Source organism: Dipodomys ordii, unplaced genomic scaffold (assembly GCF_000151885.1).
Source record: "Dipodomys ordii isolate 6190 unplaced genomic scaffold, Dord_2.0 Scaffold7, whole genome shotgun sequence".
Classification (NCBI taxonomy): Eukaryota; Metazoa; Chordata; class Mammalia; order Rodentia; family Heteromyidae; genus Dipodomys; species Dipodomys ordii.
This window is the reverse complement of record NW_012267223.1, coordinates 23,114,698-23,133,225: the sequence shown is the minus strand read 5'-3', so window position 1 is coordinate 23,133,225 and position 18,528 is coordinate 23,114,698. Positions and strand designations below refer to the sequence as shown.

Here is an 18,528-nt window from a genome sequence, read left to right as displayed (position 1 = left end):
TTGGTGGTTCTTTCCCACACCTGGTTTTGTACTTTTGCTTATTGGACCTTCATATTAGTTATAGTCACAGACCAAATTGGGTACTTTGCCATAGCCACACTGAGTTGTCTGTATTTTGAAAACATTTTAAGGCTAAAGCTCAGCTCAAGAATATTAATCTTGGCTGGGAATGTGGCTTAGTGGTAGAGTGCTTGCCTAGCATGCATGAATAAACAGAAAAAGCTGGAAGTGGAAGTGGTACTGTGGCTTAAGTGGTAGAGTACTACTAGCCTTGAGCAAAAGAAGCTTGGGGACAGCGTCTAGGCCCTGACTGAGTTCAAGCCCCAGGACTGGCAAAAAAGAATACTAATCTTTAGTTTGTCCAAAGGAATAACATCATTTATATCTCTGTGTGTGTATATATATGTATGTGTGTGTATGTGTATGTATGAGTATGTGCCAGTACTGGGGCTTGAACTCAGGACTTCATATTCTTGCTTGGCTTTTTCATTCAAGGCTAGTGCTCTACCACTTGAGCCACAGCTCCATGTCCAGCTTTTTGGTGGTTAATTAGTGATAAGAGTCTTGTGGACTTTTCTGCACAGGCTGGCTTTGAACCTTGATCCTTAGATCTCAGCCTCCTGCATAGCTAGGATTATAGGTGCAAGCCACCAGTGCCCAGCTTATTGTTTACTTTTAAACTGTGAATGTTTACTTTAATGGGTTGGTGGGGGGGGGATAGTTTAAAAACAAAAAAAGAAAAGATATTCAAAGCATGGTTGTTTGTTTACCTACCAGATTGTGAACAATGGCCATGTGGATACAAGCTCAGCAGCTGCAAGGAGATGCCCTTCATCAGATGCAAGCCTTGTATGGCCAGCACTTCCCCATCGAGGTGCGGCATTATTTATCCCAGTGGATTGAAAGCCAGGCCTGGTAGGTGAACAAAGCTTTTATATCCATTATGTAAAGCACGAGAATAATGAACTTGATTAGAAAGATGTTGTGATGAAGACCTGAAAAGCCATGTGTTTTATATGATCCAGGACAAGGTATTTAACTCTGTCTTACATTGAGGGGGATAAAATAACCCTTGGGCTTTTTTTTCTTTGTATTATTATATTTAAGTAGCTGTAGAAAGGAGTTTCAGTCTAACATATCAGTTTATGAGAACAATGTATCTTGCTTGGCCAGTCCCACCCCTTCCATCATTCTGCCCCATCTCTGCCAATCTCATCCATCTCCTTAACTCTTGGGACTTTTAAAAGCAGATTTTGTTAATAGTAAATACTGGCTAAAGGTATTAAACAGGAGTCAACAACTATGTTTTGAATGCCTACAGGATGCCAGGCAAGCATTGTTGTAGAGGGACAACATTTTGTTGGTGATGAAAGTTAAAGCTCTGGCCATGAGCTTATGGCTTGCACCTATAATCCCCGCTACTCAGGAGGCTGAGATCTGAGGATTGAAGTTCAAAGCCAGTCTGGGTAGGAAAGTCCATGAGACTCTTATTTCCAATTAACCACTAGAAAACTGGAAGTAGCACTATGGCTCAAAGTGGTAGAGTGCTACCATTGAGCGAAAAAGCTCAGAGATACCACTGATTTCAAGCCCTATGACCAGCTCAAAAAAAACAACATGTAATAGAACAGATGAGGTATGAATATTTGTCTGATTTAATTATAACCTGGGTAAAATATTTTGCATTTATTAATAAGCTTTCATCCTATAAAATAATTAAAATTAAATATTTTAGTAGCTCCATAGCCACTGAGTTACACCTCTGGCTCTTTAGTGTCTAAACTGATAACATTATTATACAGACAACGTTATTTTACATTTTTATACACAAGAAGCAGGTTGTCCTCAGCTTTGCTTGGGGCCTGGGAGCTTGCTGGCTGTTTCCAGACTGTCAATCTGATCTATTCATTAGATATGCCAGGTTTCTACTGTAGTAATTAGGGATCCTCCTTGACCATCCCAGGAGAAGCCAGCCTTGAGGCTATTGTGTGAAGAGGGCTGTATCCCCATCATCAGTGAGGTTGCTTTGGAATAATTGCAATTGCTTGTTAGCAGATTTTGTTCAGAAACCAGCAAGGTGCCAAAAGAACACAATTTACTAGGCAATTAAAAAGCAATCCTGAGAGGGAAAGAGGGAACAACTGACACTATGCAAAAGGAAAGGAATGTACATATCACCCAATGTGGAAGAAATAACTGTATAGTCAAAGCCCATAGAACTCATAAACTTTATAGACCACCATAAACAATTTGCCCCATGACGGTTAGAATATGTTTGCGACTTTAACTAAGCATCACTACCTACAATACTGTGAAATTTGTGAGCTTATGTAATCACCTCATCACAATTAAAAAAACTGCAAATAAGCCGGGCGCTGGTGGCTCACGCCTATAATCCTAGCTACTCAGGAGGCTGAGATCTGAGGATCTCGGTTCAAAGCCAGCCCGGGCAGGAGAGACCGTGAGACTCCTATCTCCAGTAAACCACCAGAAAACTGGAAGTGGCGCTGTAGCTCAAGTGGTAGAGCGCTTGCCTTGAGCTGAAGAGCTGAGGGACAGCGCCCAGGCCCAGAGTTCAGGCCTCACGACTGACAAAAAAAAACTGCAAATAAAGCAGTCCTGCCAGGCACTGGTGGCTTTCACTTGGTAATCCTAGCTACTCAGGAGGTTGAGATCTAGAGATTGTGGTTGAAAGCCAGTCCTGGCAGGAAAGTCAGTGAGACTCTTATCCCCAAATAATCACAGAAAACTGGAAGTGAGGCTGTGGATCCAAGTGGTAGAGCACTAGCCTTGAGCAAAATAACTCAGGGACAGTGCCTGGGCCCTGGGTTCAAGCCCCATGACCAATCCAAAAACAAAAAGAAAAGAAAACAGAAAAATCCCAATTTCACTTAATTAAATGAAGAAAAAAACCATTGAAAGTTGAGAATGTCAAGTATATCTTTTTTAGTGCTTTTCCGTTCCCTTTTCATTTTCTTTTCGGTTTAATGGTTTGGATGATTTAGGAAAACATTAGCAGGAAGTTTCTGTTGATTGAAAATTTCATTTAAGGACAGTAGTTGAGTATTTGTCCAGACTACACGAGGACCTGGGTTTGATCCCCCAGCACCAAATAAACAAAAATCCCCCAAAAGAATAACAACAAATACTTATTTAGTTGGGGATTATGATACATGCTTGTAGTCCCAGCTAATCAGGAGGCTGAGGCAGGAAGATCTCTTAGGCCCAGAAATTCAAGACTATCCTGGGCAAAATAGCATGATCCTGTCTCTAAAACACTTCATTTAGATATTCTTTCCCTTATCAATTTCTTACTGAATGAGTGTTAAAAAGGACTTGTGGAGCTGGGAAGGTGTCTCAGTGGTAGAGTGCTTGCCTCCCATGTGTGAGGCCCTGGGTTCAATTCCTCACCTGGAAGTGCTCTGTGGCTCAAGTGGTAGAGCACAAACCTTGAGCTGAAGAGCTGAGGGACAGTGCCCAGGCCCAGAGTTCAAGCCCCACGACCAACAAAAAGCAAACAAACAAACAAAAAAAAGGCCTTGTATTGTTATTAATGAAAACTTACATTTTAGGGGCTGGAAGGTGGCTCAGTGGTAGAGTGCTTGCCTTGCATGCATGAGGCGCTGGGTTTGATTCCTCAGCACCACATAAGCAGAAAAAGCCAGAAGTAGTGCTATGGCTCAAGTGGTAGAGTGCTAGCCTTAAGCTGAAGAACTGAGGGACAGTACCCAGGCTCAGAGTTCAAGCCGCACGTTTGACCAAAAAAAAAGAAGAAAAAGAAAACCTAGCTTTTAGGCAGTTTTGATTTTTCTTTTCTTCTTCTTTTTTTTTTTTCTTTTGTCATTCGTGGAGCTTGAACTCTGGGCCTGGACGCTGTCCCTCAGCTCTTCTGCTTAAGGCTAGCACTCTACCACTTGAGCCACAGCACCACTTCCGGTTTTCTGGTGGTTTATTGGAGATAAGAGTTTCACCGCTAAGCCCGGCGCTGGTGGCTCACGCCTGTAATCCTAGCTACTCAGGAGGCTGAGATCTGAGGATCTCGGTTCAAAGCCAGCCCGGGCAGGAGAGACCGTGAGATTCCTATCTCCAATAAACAACCAGAAAACCAGAAGTGGCGCTGTAGCTCAAGTGGTAGAGCGCTCGCCTTGAGCTGAAGAGCTGAGGGACAGCGCCCAGGCCCAGAGTTCAAGCCCCAAGACTGACAAAAAAAAAAAAAAAAGAGTTTCACCGCTTTTCTTGCCCAGGCTGACTTTGAACCACGATCCTCAGATCTCAGCCTCCTGAGTAGCTAGGATTACAGGCGTGAGCCACCAGCACTCGACTGAATTTTTATTTTTCTTAATGAGAAATCAATTTCTTGTTGAAGCTGTCTATGCAATCTCTTTCTTCAACAGGAATTAAGTTTTCAAGTTAAGAACTAGACTTCAGTGAATTCTGCTCAGAGACTGGACCATCTTAGGAATGAGTTCCCCAGACAGCAAAAAGCCCTTTTAGGCTTTTGTTTAATATGTATTTTATTTAAAACTTAAAACATGCATATTTGAATTTTAGCATTCTCCCCTGCCTTCTCCAAGCACAGATTTGCATACAATGTACAGTCTCAGTATGTTAGTGCACCTGTTTGTGCCTCTGGTTGAAACTAGTTACTAACTTCAGAGATTTGGAGATGACAGCCTTTTAGCTAGTAGATCTCTTGTTTGGCTCCAGACCCAGTCAGTAGTAATTGGATGTTATTTCAGTCTGACAGCTGTTTAGTTTCTTCAGTATGCTAAGTAATTCACTATTGCTCAGTAGTAATGTATTGCCTACGTTGTGGGACGAAAGAAAGGGAAAAGAAAGATAGGGAGATAGGTGATCCAATCCAGTCACCAGTTGAATGTCTTTAATAAGATCTGTAGACTGAAAAAAAAAAAGATTTGTAGACTGGTTTCACTTGTTCAGTAGAAAAGTTAACATTGCCTCCTGTCCCAGAGTGGCAACTAATGGCATATAAGCACCTCACCTGTGTCAATGCTCATAGGCACCTTCTGCCTTGATGTCTCATTCTCAGGGCTTAGAGAGGTCACTATTGCTTCACCTGTCTCTACTTACAAAGTACTTCTTGTGAGATTAGCAACAAAAGCATGCTTGAGACTGGGTGAGGCTGGAAAGGACATGTAGAGCAGTCTTGACCTTGTGCTCCCTTCACACCCTTGAAAAATAATCATGAATGAGAAATTATCAGAGGCCTTATTTCCTTGAGCATCCACAAAGCACACTCTCTTCCCTTCATTTCTAGGAGTGTTAGCTCAAAGCCAGCTGGAACAGGAAGGAGAAGGGAGAGTGCATGGTTTAAAACAAAACAGAAAAGAGAGATATGAAAATAAACTATACAATCCAACTAGGGAATCTAAGAGATTACAAATAATGTAGATATCTTGTGAATTTGTGTTGAGCTATCTCAAAATGTTTGCAATGAGCATGAAGGAGAAATCATGTGCCTTGTTGGGCATAGCACTGAGGAGGTAGATGCAGGAGCTTTGTGAGTTTGAGACCAGCCTGGGCAACATAGGCAGACCATGTCTTAGAAAGAAAAAACAAGAAATCACTTTTGCTGGGCACTGATAGCTCAGGCCTATATTACTAGCTACCCAAGAGGCTGAGATCTGAGGATTGCAGTTTGAAGCAAACCACGGGAAGGAAAGCCCATGAGACTCTTATCTACAATGAACAACCAAAAAGCTGGAAGTAGCACTGTGGCTCAAGTGGTAAAAACACCAGCCAAGGAGGGGTTGGAGGTGCCAATGAGCAAAGTCAGCAAGTATAGATTCCCAAGTCCTGGTCTCAGATCTTAAAAAAAAAATAAAAGCCAGGCGTCAGTGGCTCACACCGAGCCACTCAGGAGGTCGAGATCTGAGGATCACAGTTCAAAGCCTGCCCAGGCAGGAACATCTGTGAGACTCTTATCTCCAATTAACCACTAGAAAACCAGAAAGGGCACTGTGGCGCAAAGTAGTAGAATGCTATCTTTGAGCAAAAAGAGCTCAGGGACAGCTCTCGGGCCTCGAGTTAACCCCCACAACCAACCCAAAAACAAAACAAAAGAACACCAGCTAAGGGACAGTGCCCAGGCTCTGAGTTCAAGCCCCAGTACTGGAACACACACACATATACACACAAGCATTTTTGGACTGGGGATATGGCTCAATTGTAGGGTGTTTGCCTAGCATGCATGAGACTTGGGTTTGAACACCAGCAACTAGAAAGAAAGAGATGCAGACTGCATTTGTGCAGGCCCATGTGCATGTATGTGTACAGATTATGTAATTTTTTTCCCCTAGGGACTCAATAGATCTTGATAATCCACAGGAGAACATTAAGGCCACCCAGCTCCTGGAGGGCCTGGTGCAGGAGCTGCAGAAGAAGGCGGAGCACCAGGTGGGGGAAGATGGGTTTTTGCTGAAGATCAAGCTGGGACACTATGCCACACAGCTGAAGGTGGGTGTGAAGGCTGGGTCATACTTAACCCTCCCTAGGAAGGCTTTCTCCTCCTTCACTGAGTACTTCCTGTAGAGACTCCGTTCTCCCCTTTAACCCAGCATTGTGGAGTTACATGTTACTAATGAGTTGTATGCACATCCCAGGTTCTAGTTGTTTTGGTTTTTCATTAGCAGCTTAAACAAAACTCTTGTTTGAAATAATTTCAAACTTAGAGAAAGTTGCAAGAATAATACCAAGAATATCAAGCGAGGTGTGGTGGCGCATGCCTGTGATTCCAGCATGTGGGAAGCTGAGGCAAGTAGATCCCAAATCTGAATTACATAGCAAGACTATGAAACAAAAAGGGAAAACGAAGATACAAATAATTCCTGCATATGCATATTGCATCTAGTTATTGAGTCTTTGTAATTTGTATTAATCAGAAAACATTTTGGTGTTTTTTTGTTTGTTTGTGTTTTGGGTCCGGTCGTGGGGCCTACACTCTGGGCCTGAGCCCTGTCCCTCAGCTCTTCAGCTCAAGGCTAGCACTCTACCACTTGAGCCACAACACCACTTCCAGCTTTTTTCTTTTTGCTTATGTGGTGCTGAGGAATCGAACCCAGGGCCTCACACATGCAAGGCAAGCGCTCTACCACTGAGCCATCTTCCCAGCCCCAATAATAATGCATGTTTTTTATTTTTTCTTAAATGCATTTTGGGAAGGAATGGTACTAGAATTTGAACTAAGGGTTTTATTTATTTATTTTTTTGGGTCCGGTTGTGGGGCCTGAACTCTGGGCCTGGGCGCTGTCCCTCAGCTCTTCAGCTTAAGGCTAGCGCTCTACCACTTGAGCCACAGCGCCACTTCCAGCTTTTTTCTTTTTGCTTACATGGTGCTGAGGAATCGAACCCAGGGCCTCAGGCATGCAAGGCAAGCGCTCTACCACTGAGCCACCTTCCCAGCCCTCCTTTTTATTTTTTTTAAGATGAGATGTTCTATGTTGCCCAGACTGGCCTCCACTTCTGGGTTCAAGCAATCCCCTGCCTCAACCTCCCAAGTAGCTGGGACGACAGGCACATATCACCATTTTCAGTCTACCCCCTACCTTTCAGTGGTATAGTGTTACTCATTTGGAGGAACATTGCGCATCCCAGGCAGAATTCTAACTAAGTGACCCCTTCGGGGCGTCCTGTCCAAGTATACATGGCACCCGTCCTCCTCTCTTGGTGATAGTAATTTTTATTGTTCAGTCAAAAAGTTTTTGGTTTCCTGTTTCTCATCTGGTGCAGCCTTAAAAAAATTATTTATCTCATTTCTAAGAACATTGCTGAAGACTTGAGGCACATTAAAATGCAAGAACTAATTTTACTATAATTGGATTTTTCTATATTGCACTTTTCTTGTTCCTATTAAAGTTGCATGCTACCCATGAATCTACCCTCTTTGCCCCATGGGCATTCCCTGAGCTGAGGCAAGGCAGTGCTCATGGTGTGGCATAGAAGGAAGTGAGCTCTGCTCTTACATTCTTTCAGAACACGTATGATCGCTGCCCCATGGAACTGGTCCGCTGCATCCGGCACATTCTGTACAACGAACAGAGGCTAGTCCGAGAAGCCAACAATGTGAGTGTCCCTGGGTCTGGGGAGAGGACTCTGGGAGCCTTTCCTTACTCCTCTCTCTAGATCAGCCCTGTCAAGCTAACTTGGGGTGCACCTATTGGTATCTCTTTAGAGATTTGGTTTTAACTTATGCCATGCAGGTATGATGGCATAGGGAAGAGTTCTTCATACTCTTTGAGCCAGGTCACTTAAATGGCTGGATCCACATGGGCCCTGTATATGCCCACCTCATGACTTCAGTTGGCAGCCTGTGGATGCCCATGAGAAGTCTGGTTTCCTCCATGGTAGAAGCAAGTTATTTTACTGCAAGATGGTCTTGAGTGAGGACACAGATGGTGTTTCCCCATGTGTCCCTATCATGAGCACAGTGAACGGCTCTGGGTCAGTGAACAGATATGGAATGTGGCTCATCAATATTGGAAAGAAGACCAGGTGACAGCTGGGACACGTTGAGGAAATTGGACCATGTTGGGCGTACTCGGGTGGTAGCTGGTTCTGAAACAGAAGTTTCCAATCTGTAGGGGCTCTGTTCTATATGAACTCCTGCTTCTGTTTTCCTTTCCCATCCTGGATCTCACAAATAGTGTTTAATCACCCCAAACTTGGCTTTTAGGGTCTTAGCCCAAAGTAAGACTGGCACTGGCTTTTTCTGGGCATTAAGTCCAAAGGCTCACTCCCACGCTGCTGCCCTGACTTTCCCCTGGCCCCCTCCCCAGGGCAACTCTCCAGCTGGAAGTCTTGCTGATGCCATGTCTCAGAAGCACCTTCAGATCAACCAGACCTTTGAGGAGCTGCGACTGGTCACGCAGGACACAGAGAACGAGCTGAAGAAGCTGCAGCAGACCCAAGAGTACTTCATCATCCAGTACCAGGAGAGCCTGAGGATCCAAGGTGAGGCCAGGCGAGAGAGCCATGTGTCCGGGTCAGAGAGAGGACTAGGAGACTGCTCCTGTCGTTGGCATTGAAGACAGTGCTGGGACGGACTGGCTGGGAAAGAAAATTCCTGTTTTGGGGGAAGAAGCCACAACTTAAACAGCATGAGACATAGTGTTTGTATACAGTGAGTATTTTTATAAATGCAGCCTTACTGCAGTGTTAAGTAGGAAATATAAAATCACACATTTAGTTGGTTGGCTCACACCTATAATCCTAGCTACTCAAGAAGCTGAGATTTGAGGATTGAGGTTTGCAGCCAGCCTAGGCAGACAAATCCAAAGGACTCTTTATTTCCAATTAAGCATGATAAAGCCAGCAATAGAGGCATGGCTCAGATGGTAGAGCACCAGCGGTGAATGAATGAGTCTAAGGCACCGAGTTCAAGCTCTAGCTAGTAGCAGTAAAATTTTTTTAAAAAATCACATGTAGCCTGGTGTCAGTGGCTCATGCCTATAATATTAGCTATTCAGGAGTCTGAGATCTGAGGATCAAGGTTCAAAGCCAGTCTGGACAAGAAAGTTCATCAGACTCCAATTAACTACTATCTCCAATTAATTACTCTAAAACAGGCTAGAAGTAGAATTGTGGCTTAAGTGGTAGAGCACTAGCCTTGAGCAAAAAGCTCTGGGACAGTGCCCAGACCCTGAGTTCAAGCCCCAGGACAAACACAAAAAACAACAACAAAAAGAAATAACACTTGCTAACATGCCAAAGGCCTTGGATTTGATTCCCAGCATTGAAAAAAAATTAAGGCTTTTAAAGAAGGGGTGTTATAAAGGCCAGGAGGCTATGTTTGCTGTAACTGTTGTTTAATGTTCTGTGTAGTTGTTGGAGACATCATCTGTGACTGTGTACACTCATGAAACTCAGTCAGTCATTGTAGACAAAGCTCCCAAGCCTGTTACACAACTGCTTGCTTACTGGGACACAGAACTTCAGGACCTATGGTGAGGATGTTGAGCCCTCCAGCGCCCCCTCTTGACATTGTAGAAGGCTGTCAGTTTGATTTTAAATTTCTTTTCCAAGCTCACAAGCCCAACTCAGAATCTCAGAGGAGCCCTAGATCACCAGCCTCCCTGCAGCCTTGTATGCCCATAGTGTGTGTCTTCCAAGAGCCTGTGTGAGCTTGATCACAGAGCTCTATCAATAGTATTTATTGAGATCTGGTCTTCCCAGATGAGAAATCTTTGAGAAGGAGCTATGTCTTTTATCACTATCCCCCGAGGCACAGCACAGTAACTGACACAAGGCAAATGTTGAACCAGTGTTGACAGGATGGTTCTAGCATCTTCCATCTGAAAGGACAGCCTTTTCCTGCACTGGGAACAGGAAATTTCAGCATTGACAGTGACAGGGTTTATGATCTTGGACATAGGATTTTTGTTACCTGGGTGGGTTTGGGTTTGGATTCTGGCTGGGATTGGCATACAACACGTGTGTGCTGTCAGTCTGTCCCCTTTGTCCAGCTCACAATTACAAACATGGACCAGGGCTGGGGATGTGGCTCAGTGGCAGCGCACTTGCCTGGCATGCACAAGAATCATGGGGCCATCCCCAGCACTGGAAACAAGCCCAACAAAACACAGACTATGGATCTGTTTGTACAAGGGCAGGGCATGCTCGACCAGTGGTGACTCTGGGCTGCCCTGGCCTCCTTCCCATATTGCCTGCAGATGGCCAGTTGAGACCTAAGAGGGTCATGTGCATGGGAGGCTGGGCTCAGGGGTTGGGCTGGCCACTCACTCCCTGAGGAGGGGACAAGGGCAGGATCGCAGAGGGCACTGTGAGGATTGCCTGCTGTGTTCTGAGTCTGAACAAGACTCCAGCTACTCAGGGACATGGGAGCTGCATTTCTGAGCCACAGTTCTGGGCTCTTCCTGTCTGTCTAGCATTGCTTTCCTCCGTGCCTGGGGCATGAGACTGGGGTCAGTGTGACATGGTACCCAGAGGCCAGCCAGGCACTCCAGAGAGACGTGTCAGGACACACATGGTTGGTCTTGATTCTCTGAGTGAGGCTGCCTGGGCTGCTTGAAGGCTGTGGGGAGGAGCAATGGTCGCAGTGCTCAAGACACTGTTGGGGAGGGGATGGGGGAGAGGTGCCCGGATTCCCCAACTTCACACATGGGGGCAGTGAGGTCCAGGAAAGAGGGGTTTCCTTGAATTCCCCCAGCTCTTAAATGGCAGGCACACTTGTACCTTGGTCATTTGGCACCAGGCTGTGCTGTGTGGGTCAGATTCCTCTCAGCCTCGTGTGTCCACTGCCCAGAGGGTAGCAGGGATGGTGGCAGGGCCCCGAGGCTGCCATCTCAGGAGCCCTTCATCTTTGGGCTCTGGTTGCTGGGAGACGCCGCTTGCCACAGATGGGTGACCCTGAGGGTCGCTCCAGAACAGATGAGTGCACATCCTGGGGGCTTGCGCCCAGCACCGGGAGATGATGGTGGTGGGTGTCCTGTCCATCCTCTAGCTCAGTTTGCCCAGCTGGCCCAGCTGAATCCCCAGGAGCGCCTGAGCCGGGAGACAGCGCTGCAGCAGAAGCAGGTGTCCCTGGAGGCCTGGCTGCAGCGCGAGGCACAGACCCTACAGCAGTACCGCGTGGTGAGTGGGGCCTGTGACCCTGGGCTCCCGGGAGGGAGCCCCTCCACCTGAGTCCTTGGGGACCAGAGAGAGGATGGGAGCAGGAGCCGGGAGAGCAGGAGGCCTGCCTGTCTTCCCAGGGGGGCTTGTGAGACAGAGTCAGGCCTGAGAGCAAACAGCCTCCTGGGCCTGGCTGCTGGGCGAGGCCTGCAGGGCTGGAGCATGGGAGGCCAACGGGGCCGCTGTCCCCTCTCCCTCACCCCTCCCCCCCACCAGGAGCTGGCTGAGAAGCACCAGAAGACCCTGCAGCTGCTGAGGAAGCAGCAGACAGTCATCCTGGACGATGAGCTGATCCAGTGGAAGCGGCGGCAGCAGCTGGCCGGGAATGGGGGTCCCCCCGAGGGCAGCCTGGACGTGCTGCAGTCCTGGTAAGGCTGAGGGAGGCGCCAGGGTGGGCAGGGCAGGGTGCCAGCTGCCTCTGCTGCCTCCGGAGCAGCAGGCTTCCACTGTCTGTGGCAGCGCAGCGCACGGGGGTCCTGCTTCCTGCAAGACTTTGGTCCCTGTCCAGTGCCACCTCCCCCTCAAGGATGAGTCCTATCTTGGGGAGTGGGGAAGGGCTTGGGTGTGCAGTGACTCAGGCTGGTTTTGAAAAGCCAGGACGGCCCCTCCTGTGTAGTTCTTTACTTCTAGAAGGCAGAGCTCTGCTTCCCAGCAGCTCACTGGAGAGTGGTGAATGAACGCTCCTTGTTGGCTGGGTCTAGCTTCCAGGGTGGAGCTTTGTTGTGGGTCTCCCAGCCCCTGGTGAGACTCGCAGGAGAAGCCATTGTCGAAGCCCCGTGGGCCTTGGGTGTCTTGCAGGTGTGAGAAGTTGGCTGAGATCATCTGGCAGAACCGGCAGCAGATCCGCAGGGCAGAGCACCTCTGTCAGCAGCTGCCCATCCCCGGGCCGGTAGAGGAGATGCTGGCTGAGGTCAACGCCACCATCACAGACATCATCTCAGCCCTGGTGACCAGGTGACTGCTGCCTCACAGCCAGGTCCACCGGGGCAGGGTAGATCCATGGGTGGACCGGTGGAGGCCCAGGTGCTGTCTCGACAGGGACCTCCCTCAGTCCTGCTCTCTCCCCACACCCCACCCTGGATGTCCCTAGTTACTCTGGCTGCTTGGGGATTCCCTCATCCAGAGTCTGTTGGTGGGAGCTGCCCCCAAACTCAGTCTACCCTCCCTGACCATGGGAAGAGGACAGGGGAAGGAACCCTGGGAACAGACACAGCTCCATGTGTCTCCCTCCTGCAGAGGCCAATGGGAAGCTCCTCCCCTCCCCTCCAGGAGACTCCCTGCCCTTTCCCCTGAGCCAGCCCCTGGTCATCCTGTGGCCACTTGTGTCCCCTGCAGCACGTTCATCATCGAGAAGCAACCTCCTCAGGTCCTGAAGACCCAGACCAAGTTTGCAGCCACCGTGCGCCTGCTGGTGGGTGGGAAGCTGAACGTGCACATGAACCCACCCCAGGTGAAGGCCACCATCATCAGTGAGCAGCAGGCCAAGTCCCTGCTCAAGAACGAGAACACGCGCAAGTGAGTATGCTACAGCTAGCTCATCTCTCCTGGGGGCTGTCCTTTCCCCCAGTGATCTAATAGTCATTCTGCCTCGTCTCTCAGTTCCTGTTCTTTCTTCTGGCTTCTTCTGTATGTTAGAATAAGCATAAGAGCTTCAATTTCATAGGGATATATTCAAGGAACTGACTTGGTGCTTCATTTTGACGCCATTAACCTTACCTCAGAAGGAGCCACATGTTTAGCAGCCTTCTTTATTTCCCCTTACCCCAAATATGTTTTGTGCCCCTGTGTTCTGTGACCTGCATGGGTTTGCAGCTGGTCTCTCTCTGGCTTACAGTGATTACAGTGGTGAGATCTTGAACAACTGCTGCGTTATGGAATATCACCAGGCCACAGGCACCCTCAGCGCCCACTTCAGAAACATGGTGAGCATGGGAGAGGAGGAATGAGTTCTCCCTCCATGTTGGTGGGATTCATCTTTTCATGTTCTTCCTCCTTTGCAGTCCCTGAAACGAATTAAGAGGTCTGACCGCCGTGGGGCAGAGTCAGTGACAGAAGAAAAATTCACAATCCTGTTTGAATCACAGTTCAGTGTTGGCGGAAACGAGCTGGTTTTTCAAGTCAAGGTAAAGCCCTCCCACAGCCTGTATATGTGTGCAATTTTGTGTCTGAGTGCATGTTTGTGTTGGTGTTTGTGTGTCTCCTGTTGATGTCACAAAAGACGTATTGTGATCATATACCATCTTTTTTAAAAAATCTTACTAAACTGAAAATGAGGATACCTTGTACTGAGAGCTGTTATCCCCTCGATATATTCTCTGTCTTTGTCTTTGTCTTTCTCTGTCTCTCTGTCTCTCTCTCTCTTTTTGCCAGAACTGGGGCTTAAATTCAGTGCCTGGGCACTGTCCCTAAGCTTCTTTTGCTCAAGGCTAGCAATCTACCACTTGAGCCACAGCGCCTCTTGTGGCTTTTTCTGTTTATGTGGTACTGAGGAATCAAACCCAGGGTTTTATGCATGCTAGGCAAGCACTCTACCACTAAACCACATTCCCAGTCCCTCCTAGATTCTCTTAATACATAAATAAACGATAGCTGGAGAGATAGGAAAAAATGATTCATGGGAAACATTACTCCCCATAAACTTAAGAAAAGGTTGTGTGCATGTTTCAAACATTTCTTCCTTGCTATTATTTCTATGTCCTTAGTTTCTCCTCTCTTTTTTTTTTTGTAACTTTGAGAAGGTTACTCTATCCTTGAGAAATATCTAAGCAATACTGCCCATAAAATATCTAAGATTTCTTTAATCAGATATGGTGATGCACACCTGTAATCCCAGCATTCAGGAGACTGAGGCAGGAGGAATGAGAGTTTGAGCCCAGCCTGTAGAAGACCCTGCTTCAAAAGTAACAATATTGGGCCAGGTACTGGTGGTTCAAATAGCTGTAATCCTAGCTACTCAAGAGACTGATATCTGAGGATCCTGGTTTGAAGCCAACCCAGGCAGGAAAGTCCATGAGACTTTTATCTCCAATGAACCACTAAAAAGCCAGAAATGGAGTTGTGGCTAAAGTGGTAGAACACTAGCCTTGATTACAAAGGCTCAGGGGTAGCACCTAGCTTCTGAGTTCAAGCTTCAAGGCCAGCATAAAAATAAGAATTAGAGCCAGGCACAGGTGGCTCACACCTGTAATCCTCGCTACTCAGGAGGCTGAGATCTGAGGATCACAGTTCAAAGCCAGCGCAGGTAGGAAAGTGTGTAAGACTCTTATCTCCAATAAACCACCAGAAAACTAGAAGTGGTGCTATGGCTCAAGTGATAGAGCGCTAGCCTTGAGCTGAAGAGCTAAGGGAGAGTGCCCAGGCCCAGAGTTAAGCCCCACAGCCACCAAAAAATAAAATAAAAAAATTTTAAATTAAAATTTAAAAAGTAATAATATTGGGTTAGAATTTGGCTCAAGTGGTAGAGCACCTGCCTAGCAAGTGCAGTAGCGCAATAAAATAAAACAAAGTGATAATGATGATAATAAAATACCTAACATTTCTAAGATTATGCTAGAGTGAAACATCTAGCTGTTCCTTAGGCTGTTCACATTCTATGTCTGAGGGTCCCACTTACTAACACTTGAACCAAAGTGTTGCCCTTATCTGGATGAAGGAGGAAGAGAAGTTGAGGCTGTGGGTTCTCAGTTCTTCTCCTGTGTCTTTTAGACCCTGTCACTCCCAGTGGTGGTGATTGTTCATGGAAGCCAGGACAACAATGCCACCGCTACCGTCCTCTGGGACAATGCTTTCGCAGAGCCCGTAAGTGGATTCCTTGAGCCTATGGGTCTCAAGATCTTGGTACTGTTGTCATAAATCTCCTCTGTATATTACTCCCTCTTGTGGTGCCTTTGTGGTACCCTGAGTGGGACTCCTGAGTTTCCTTCTAGAGGTTTAGCTGAGAAGTCGATCCATATCATCTTCCTCCCAATATAGTAAAGATGACATCCAGTGTCGTTCCCAAGTTTCAGATTCTGTGATTTTTCCCAGGTCTCTCCTGAACATTAAGTTGCTTTGCCTACAGGAACGGATATAAATTTTATAGGTTTGATGCCCCCAAACACTACCTGAATACCACTATACTGCTCAGTGAGCATAGCTCAAAGGCACAGCTTGGTGGGTTACATGTTTCCAATAGAAATCAGACCATAAAAACCTGATAATTAGGCTATAACAATAAGAGATTATCGATATTGTCCCACCGTCCTCCTTAGAGGATATATTTCATTACAAAGGCAAGATTCCTATGAAACTCTACTGTGCTTGGACTGCAGGCCCTGAGTTTTGACCTTTAATACAGATGTCTCCCTTCATCTTGTCCTGATAAACCTTCTGGGTCAAATTGCCATGAACCTCTCTGATCTCCTTCCTTGTTGCCCACAGATCCCTGTTTAACCTTGACCTGTCCTGCAGTGTGTAATTACTAAAGGATTTTGTTTAAATAGTAAGCATTTTTCACATGTTCAGTTACATTAGTGGCTAGGGTATGTTATTTTCAAATAAATACATTCCTGTGGAAATTGTACCTGTGTATAACTGACATAAATTCCTTGCAGTATTGTTTTTTCATAGTTAAAGCTTAGAGATTGTTATATAGATACCCATTTCTAGGATTTTGGCAAAATACATTATTGTTCTTCTTTACTATAAAAGATTTGGCAGGGGGGCTGGGAAGGTGGCTCAGTGGTACAGTGCTTGCTTACATGCATGAGGCCCTCAATTCGATTCTTCAGCATCACATAAGCAAAAAAGCCAGAAGTGGGGCTGAGGCTCAAGTGGTAGAGTGCTAGTCTACAGCTGGAGAGCTGAGGGACAGCACCCAAGCCCAGAGTTCAGGCCCCAGGACTGAAAAAAAAAAAAAAAGATTTGGCAGCCATAAAAGAGAATTATGGATTAATTTTTTTTTTTTTTGTCGGTTGTGGGGCTTGAACTCTGGGCCTGGGTGCTGTCCCTCAGCTCTTCAGCTCAAGGCGAGAGCTCTACCACTTGAGCTACAGCACCACTTCCGGTTTCCTGGTGGTTTAATGGAGATAGGAGTCTCAAGGTCTCTCCTGCCCAGGCTGGCTTTGAACTGCGATCCTCAGATCTCAGCCTCCTGAGTAGCCAGGATTTATAGGCGTGAGCCACCAGCTCCCGGCTAAAAAATTTTTTTGATTGGTTGTTGGGCTTGAACTCACAACCTTGGATGCTGTCTCTGAGCCTCCTCTGTGCTCAAGGGTAGTGCTGTACCACTTGAACCACAGTGCCACTTCCAGTTTTTGAGTGGTTAATTGGATATAAGAGTCTCACAGGGACTTTTCTGCCCAGGATGGCTTTGTACCATGATCCTCAGATCTCAACCTCTCAAGTAGCTAGGATTATAGTCATGAGCTACCAGTGCCCAACTTAAAAAAAATTTTAATTGACACACAATAATTGTACCTAGTTATAGGATACATGTATACATTGTGTTATGGTCAAATTGGGTTATTAGTAAATCTGTTGCCTCAAACATTTGTCATTTCTTTGTGGTGGGAGCACTGAAAAATCCTCTCTTGTAGCTAATATACACTATAGTACCGTTAGCTAGACACCGAGCTGTGTAATAAAACCCCAGAATTTATTTGTCCTATCTAATTGTACCTTTGTACATGTATTGACTAACTGGCTAAATGGAACGAAAAGCAATTTTTTGGGGGGGGGGTCCGGTCATGGGGCCTGAACTCTGGGTCTGGGCACTGTCCCTCAGCTCTTCAGCTCAAGGCTAGCGCTCTACCACTTGAGCCACAGCATCACTTCCGGCTTTTTTCTTTTTGTTTATGTGGTGCTGAGGAATCGAACCCAGGGCCTCATGCATTCAAGGCAAGCGCTCTACCACTAGAGCCACCTTCCCAGCCCCCGAAAAGCAATTTATTGAAGGTTCTTATTGTTTCATTTTCTTTTATTCTTTCTTTGGTGCTTGAACTCAGTGTCTGGGCACTGTCCCTCAGCTTTTTTACTTAAGGCTGACATTCTTCCACTTGAGCCACAGCTCCGCTTCTGGTTTTTTGATGGTTAACTAGAAAGAAGAACCTCATGTACTTTTCTGCCTGAGCTGGCTTCAAATGGAGATCTACAGATCTCATTCTCCTGAATAGCTAGGATTACAGGCATGAGCCATTGGTGCCTGGCCTAAAGTTCATATTCTAAACTATTTCTCAATAAAGTTGCCAATTTCTACCCTTGCATGCCAAGTTGCTTCACTTGGTGCTAGAGTTCTTGGCAGAAGGTGTCAAGGGCAGATATTTGAACACACACAGGTTCATGTGAGCATGTGGACCGATATGTGCATATTCTTTCTGTACCTAGAAAACTAGTCTTTTCAATTTCTGAAATTTCCTAAGTTTATAGCATAAGAGCTGGACCTAGGTGAGGGAGGTTTTGTTTTGATTGCGTTAGAACCTAGAGTTGGACTGCAGGGTGGGCAGGTCATTTACCAACTGGCACACCTCCCATGAGGCCCTTTTCCAGATGTGGGAAGAAGGCATCTCTCAGAAAGGCCTATCCCAAGAAGTCTGAATGTCCTCCAGCGTAGCACCACAAATGTTTGTAACTACCTCCAGCTACCATTGTTTTTCTTCTGTGGCTTAAGGAAATCAATCATGCAGCTGTTTTCTCATATAATTCTGGCTTCCCTTGCTCTCAGGGCAGGGTGCCATTTGCTGTGCCCGACAAAGTGCTGTGGCCACAGCTGTGCGAGGCGCTCAACATGAAATTCAAGGCCGAAGTACAGAGCAACCGGGGCCTGACCAAGGAGAACCTCGTGTTCCTGGCACAGAAGCTGTTCAACAGCAGCAGCGCCCACCTGGAGGACTACAGCAGCAT

At 46.5% G+C, this 18,528-nt stretch overlaps 1 protein-coding gene across 1 annotated transcript in view; it reads left to right on the top strand.

The window, feature by feature from the left end:
• Positions 1–775: 775 nt before the first annotated feature.
• The window catches only part of Stat5b (signal transducer and activator of transcription 5B), a 29,806-nt gene continuing 12,053 nt past the window's right edge, over positions 776–18,528 (top strand). The window contains exons 1-12 of the mRNA XM_013037418.1: positions 776–915; positions 6,321–6,477; positions 7,993–8,082; positions 8,796–8,970; positions 11,480–11,610; positions 11,866–12,017; positions 12,448–12,603; positions 12,985–13,164; positions 13,484–13,571; positions 13,650–13,772; positions 15,355–15,447; positions 18,350–18,524. Coding sequence (XP_012892872.1) covers positions 788–915; positions 6,321–6,477; positions 7,993–8,082; positions 8,796–8,970; positions 11,480–11,610; positions 11,866–12,017; positions 12,448–12,603; positions 12,985–13,164; positions 13,484–13,571; positions 13,650–13,772; positions 15,355–15,447; positions 18,350–18,524 — 1,648 coding nt within the window. The 5' untranslated portion in view covers positions 776–787. The remainder of the gene's footprint in view (positions 916–6,320; positions 6,478–7,992; positions 8,083–8,795; positions 8,971–11,479; positions 11,611–11,865; positions 12,018–12,447; positions 12,604–12,984; positions 13,165–13,483; positions 13,572–13,649; positions 13,773–15,354; positions 15,448–18,349; positions 18,525–18,528) is intronic.